This window comes from Perca flavescens, chromosome 15 (genome assembly GCF_004354835.1).
Source record: "Perca flavescens isolate YP-PL-M2 chromosome 15, PFLA_1.0, whole genome shotgun sequence".
In the NCBI taxonomy this organism is placed as follows: domain Eukaryota; kingdom Metazoa; phylum Chordata; class Actinopteri; order Perciformes; family Percidae; genus Perca; species Perca flavescens.
In genome coordinates, this window is record NC_041345.1 from 17,334,610 (window position 1) to 17,340,773 (window position 6,164).

Here is a 6,164-nt window from a genome sequence, read left to right on the forward strand (position 1 = left end):
AGTCAGCGATTGTTGGGACTAAAGTCTGCAAGTTTAAAAATCTGGCAGTGAGAAGTTAAAAAGAAGTGAATTTACCAGATCTCCAGATATCTTTCCAGCTCCTCCTACTATCAGCATAACACCCAAATCTTCAACCAAACTCTCTGTGGTTGAGTTGCATTGTGGGTAATGTAGGCGCCAGGTATTGACAAGGAATTGACTGTGTGGAATAAAAAAAGACAATATCTCTGGTTCTGCTGGATCAATTTTGATTGAGTACTCTTTTAAAATGCCATACAAAGCAGCACAACTTATTGTTTGTACTTTTTGTCATTAACTGCTATTTTTGAGTAAAGAAACCCAATATCTCATATTTGCAGAAACGGTAAGTAACTGTATTTAACAACCATGCATTTCTCTTATGCTGTGAGTTGGCTTCATGGCTCCTGGTGATAAAATTCACTCAACACAAAATTACTATTCCAAGTTACATTTCAAGCGAAAACATGCAAAACATAAAAAAGAAGTTGTCAGATATTCAAATATCAGCATGAATCCTTTCGGTCCAATACGGCTCACACGCTGTTAGTCCACTTAGTGTGTGAACCCATTATTGACATCTAAATATTGCCTGTATTGATTAAATTATGAATCAAAGGTAGAGACAGAGAGTAAGAGAGAGAGACAAAAAGAGAGGGTGGGGCTCTCCCCAACTTCTCTCTTTCTGTTTGAAAACAGAGGGTGGGATGAGAGAAAGAAATAGATAAAGAGAGAGAGAGAGAGAGAGAGATAATGAGTGATGGTGGTACACCAGTGGACCACAGTAGTTCTAACCTGATCAGAGGCTCTCTGTCCCATTGTGTGAATCCGCCCATCCTAGGAAATGAGGGCTTCCTGTTGTTTTATAGAGCCTTCCTGCAAAAAGGTTGAGATATGTAATCCCTACCCACCAGGGAAGACAGGCAGAACGTTGTCAGGCAAAATGACAGCCACTAGCTTCTCACTTATGTTTTCTTGGTCTTTTGTGACTCTTCTCATCTGGGGTAAGTAGAGGATTTATACTGTTCATTTCTTCACTCTTGTGATATAACTTCTTTTTTTGCCCTCTAGCTCACCTCTCAAGAGTAATGCTTAGAGGCTTTCAGTGATTGAGTGGCTTTTAGAAAGGAGCTTAGCGGGTCTGGTGGTTGAGTTTTACACTTAAACAGTTTGGTTTAAGGGTCATAGAGTGACCAAGCAGCAACACATTTGTTTTAAAAAAAAGATGATGCTGTAGAATAGTTGTTGAGATATTTGTAGTTTATTTTGTGAATCATGCTGTTCTAATGATTTGCTCCTGTTTATTAAATATGTTCTTTGGTCTTTGTGGAAGGGGAATGTAACGTAAGTTTAAATGTCCTTGAGTTGAAAGATTTCCTCAAAGGAATGGCAGACAAAGGGAGGATGCATTGACCTGTTCACTCCCTACAGTTTACTCGTGGTTATTTCCTTTACCTCCTCTACGTTCACAAGTTCTGAAATTGGTATACAGAGGATTATGTATCATAATTCAATTAAATCATTTCTTTATTTAATTTCACTTACAGCAGGATGCACAACAGTGGTTTGTCTGGTTGATGTAAAGTTAGCGAAACAACCGTCCACTACGATAGGTAGGCTATGTGTATTTTGAATTAAAAAAATAAAACAAAAATAATACATGACCACAATTACTTGGACTAACATGACCTATTTTCTCTACAGGGTATCACTCAACAGAAACGATGGTTGCCAGTAAGTTTACAACTTTTTTTTTATACACTTATAACTGATAATACAGTGTCTCCCTAACAAATTAAATTTGCAAATGGTCAGGTTTTGATTTAATCTCTTAGCAGAAATACATGAATCCTATTTACATGTTCTATATTTTACAGTTACAAATAGTGTATTATATATTAAATTATATATTTGTGTGGATGGGGGATTGTTTTGGATCCATTCCTTAAACTCATTTGCTTGGCCTGGAACTGACAAACAGAAAGCAGAGCACAGAGATCCTGGTTTCTGCCAAGATCTCCTTGCGTGTACTATCATGAGAATCCAAGACAAACTCCTGGGGAGGTCTCTACCAGTGAGGAGTCAACAGCAGTAGACACAAGGCCCATAGTGGTTTGGGTTAAAGGTTAACTCAAACCTCATTATGAGCAGACCCCACCTGGCTCAACTTCCTGAATTTGTTCGTCATTCACCCCATGCAACGTCTGTGATCAACACATGAACTTTGGGTTGTGAAACAACTGGAACTTTGGAGCAGCGCCCCTTTCACTGTTCCTCCTCCTGTGCCTTCCTTTTTTTTCTTTCCCCTCACTGTCCCCCACTCCTTCCCCCGCCAACTCCCCCCAACTCTGAGCTCCTCCTCTGCTGAAAAGACACATTTCCTGATGTCATTACTAAATCAAAATTCTGCTCGGCAAACAGATGTTGTGAGAGGCCCAACATGTGGATTCAGTGACATAAATTAACAAGTTGGTCGTGAGAAAACATAAACCATTCAATTTTTCAATCAATGAAACCACCTCTCTCACACTGCTCTTTAAAGTGGTGAGGGGAGACAGTGAGAAACTACCTTACAGATGTAGCACACTCATGAGCTGCTCATGACATAAAACACCTAAAAGTTTCCCACACTTTTGGTGGAAATATCAGTTAGCTAGCCTTTTAAACAGCTGGTCAGCTCTGACTAATAACTTCTTCCAGGTTTGGTCAAATTAACCTAAATATGAAATCATGGCTGTCTGCACAAAACACCCTGCAGAGTCATGATTACATCCACCCCAAAACGCTAAGCCCTAAATGTTTACTTATGTTTCCTATTTGGCAGAGGCAGCCCAAAAGGCAAATAAATGACATGCTGTGAGCTGGCCAGGCCTTCGACTGTGAGAAACTGAGACTAAAAAGCAGAACAAGAGTTAAAGAGTAAAGGGTTTTCAGATGTGAGTCCAGCCCAGCTTGGGTGTGCTCCCTTTTATTTGGGAGAATGGAGAGGACAATCTTTGTTGCCTCCACCCCTTTAAAAAAGGAAGAAAATCCTAAAGAAACGTGTGTTGGAGAGCGGAAGAGCTGCTGCCAAGGCACAGGGCCGTCAGACAGATCTTCGAAGAACATCTGGTAACCGCGGGTAACACTGTTTGGACATCTGGTAACCGAAGGTTACACTGCGTCTCTTCCATCCTGTCGGGTTTCCTGTTATGCCTCGCTGTACACAGTCTAAGAAGTTTAGGGTTATTATATATGGTCACCGGTTGGGGAAAACGTATTTTTATTCATTTTTTCTGACATGAAGGGAGCACTTGGTTTCATTGGGGTATTCCTCTCCTTTCTCTGCGGTGAGTGTGTGGTCTCCCTTCTACAGCTGCAAATGCCTGCCTCAGTACTAGGCATGTGAAGGAACTCATGAGCTACAATAGACAAAAATACTCTTGCATTGAATTTTGTTAGGATGTATGTTTTTGATTAACTTATTTAATGAACTAAATCAGAAGGGCTTTACATGGCAGATTTGATAAGTGTTTATTGCAGGAATAGTCCACATTACTGTTTGATGTCAAGTTTTGTAATCCAAAAATCTTATTTTACTCTGTTTTAGATGCCACTTATGGAGAGTCTACCTTGAGTCTACCATTTGGTATGTGACATAACTTTATAAACTAATACATAGTCGTTCAACCTTATATCATTCTGTGAACAAATAAGTTAATGGAGATCTTTTAAAAATGTCCAACACATCTTTGTTGTCATTTTCTAATCTGTTTCAATGTGTTTCCTTTTCTTTGTTTCACTCTTTAACTCATGCAGCTTGTGGGAATCATTCTCACCATTGTCAGGGGTATTGCAGCTTCTGTAAGGAGTTTTATGGTGCACCAACAATGAATTGCCTTTCCACCATGCTTGACATTCTATGTCTCCCCAAATTTGATGAAGCAATGGCATCACTAAACAACACTGACTGGTGCACTTGGGGCAATGTGAGCGTGTAAGTAATATGTGTTCATATTTGCAATTCAATTGTTCTAAACATTAAAAATATTTTCTGATGTGTGAATCATCTTCTGCACCCTACCTGTCTCCACCCTGCAGTTTATATAGTAACCTAAGCCTTTGCACAGAGGACATATCTGACTGTCTAGTGATCCCATGGCCCAACCCGCTGGTGGAACAGACCTTTGTGAACATTCACTCCAGGTTTTTCAAGGATTGTCCCACAGAGCAGCTCAGCGACCCACCCCCAGTCATCGTCTTTGCCTTGGTGATAACTCCCATCTGCCTGATCCCTGTCATGGTTAGCCTCGTGGTGCTTAAGACCAAGAATGCGGATGGTAGCTCCTGAAAATCCTGAATCTTGGCCTTGCTCACAATTCCCAAGAATATCATGTTTTTGACCTGCGCTCTCCCTTCTTTCCAAACCTAAGGACTACAGCTTGTTAACACATACACCGCAGACGAGCTTTCATCCCACCAGTGACCTTGAAGAGGACTGAATATTTCAGAGGAATTCTAAAATATTTGCCTTAGAGGAACCATTTTGAGAAGATGACACAGATTTAGCGTCAATGTCATAATCAGTGGCATCAGAATGATTGCATCTGTTCAATAACAACCTCCTCGATGCTAACAGAGACACACTGTGACAAAATCTATGTAATTATAAATTCCTGTACCATACTGTGATAAAAGTTTGGTTTTCAACCAACCCACTCGAGATCTGAACATTTATCTAGTAGTTATCCAATTTGCAGACGCTATTTAGAAAACAAAGTTTGGTTTTCTGCTTGAGAACCCAGTATTCAGGGTTATGATGACAAAAGCTCTGGAGCTTGCAAAAGTAAAATCAGATGTATTGACGCTCCTCTACATGTTGGAAAGCAGTTGTGTTGATAAAAGACAAGGTCATTTTTTATTACTGAACTCCTGAACTCTTCTAATGCAATTTTATTTTTCTGCCAATCAAACTTAACTCTGCTTTGAGCCACCGATTCAACAATGTACTATATGTATGCGGAGGACATGTGCAACCTAAACTGATTTTAAGTCTGGATTAGATAAGGTATATGTCCACATTTGATCTAGAAAAAGTTATCTATATGTGTAAGGAAAGGACAGGAAAATGAGTATGGTGTGATGCATGGATCTGGTTATGTGTGTCATAGTGTGTAAGGTTTGAGGTCAGAGGTTACAGATGGGACACAATGAGTGGGTATACCCAGAAAGGGAGATTTCTTTCCTGGTTTTGTCTATTTTTGAACAGTAAGAAACCCTTTAGCACTTTCTCCTGTCCAAACAACGGCAATCCTCAATAAGCTAATTGAAGTAAATTTTATCGAACATCTCCATCCAGATCAGACAAAACACCACAGACGGACAGACAAACAATTGTCTGTGCAGCATAGCGATAAACACTGAGCAACGATACAAAGATAACATTTTATCTTTCACCTGAATCATGATAATGTGGTTATGTATTATTTAGTCTTGGATGACGATAAAGCCATTGTAAGTGCTTTCAGATATGGAAAAAAATGTGTATTTATATACTGTGTTATATTACTGCCATTGTCAGGGCTTAGTGAACGTACTGTATCATCTGAGTGATAACACATTCTGCCTGATCTCACACCATTTACTGTATGTATTTTGATATACTTTAAAACAAATATTTTATACAATTAAATCTACAGTTTGATTGTTGGCTGTTGCTTATTTTTTCCTCAAAAACCCATCAAAACCGGTTCTTTTCTAGCCAATCATAACATGAAAGAAGCAGACTGTATTCAGTTCAGCTCATGTTCACTGATACATTAAGATACATTAACAGAGTTGCGGCAATTCTGGCAAAGGTACTCTTTAACCTTTGTCAGTATTTGATTAGACACCTGTTTCCCTTGAGTGCAGTGCAGATGGCATTGCTTTCTGCCTCAGGTAGGGTTTCACTGTATCTTCAGTGAGCATATTATGGTGCAGTTGCTATGCCGTGCAAGTGCTAATGTACTGTAGTGAAGGAAGCCGTGACAGCAGTCATGTATCACACCCTCATCTGGCAAACACAGCACTGCAGGGTGGGCCTGTGTTTGAGTGTGTATGTGTGCGTCTGGCTGGGCTGGGCTGGGAGGGAAAGTGTGGTTGATGACCTTCTTCCTCTCTAGATG

General features: G+C 39.9%; 1 protein-coding gene across 3 annotated transcripts; it reads left to right on the forward strand.

The window, feature by feature from the left end:
* Positions 1–793: 793 nt before the first annotated feature.
* On the forward strand, positions 794–5,372 carry ramp2 (receptor (G protein-coupled) activity modifying protein 2). Of its 3 annotated transcripts, none has more exons than XM_028599632.1 (6): positions 794–1,022; positions 1,569–1,631; positions 1,723–1,752; positions 3,608–3,646; positions 3,817–3,994; positions 4,099–5,372. In XM_028599632.1, exons 1-6 carry the CDS (start codon positions 863–865, stop codon positions 4,346–4,348), a joined length of 720 nt encoding a protein of 239 aa, XP_028455433.1. In that variant the 5' UTR covers positions 794–862; the 3' UTR covers positions 4,349–5,372. The 3 variants fall into 3 exon arrangements, with proteins under 3 accessions (XP_028455433.1, XP_028455432.1, XP_028455434.1); XM_028599631.1 differs by having other exon boundaries at positions 796–1,022; positions 1,566–1,631; XM_028599633.1 differs by lacking the exons at positions 794–1,022; positions 1,569–1,631; positions 1,723–1,752 and adding an exon at positions 1,776–3,347.
* The last annotated feature ends 792 nt before the right edge of the window (positions 5,373–6,164 follow it).

Excerpts from the sequence above, each read along its gene's own strand:
- ramp2 (XM_028599631.1), top strand. The coding sequence starts at position 863 with ATGAGGGCTTCCTGTTGTTTTATAGAGCCTTCCTGCAAAAAGGTTGAG. Across the intron at positions 1,023-1,565 it reads TGTGACTCTTCTCATCTGGG|CAGGATGCACAACAGTGGTT; the intron begins GTAAGTAGAGGA and ends TTTCACTTACAG. Across the intron at positions 3,995-4,098 it reads ACTTGGGGCAATGTGAGCGT|TTTATATAGTAACCTAAGCC; the intron begins GTAAGTAATATG and ends TCCACCCTGCAG.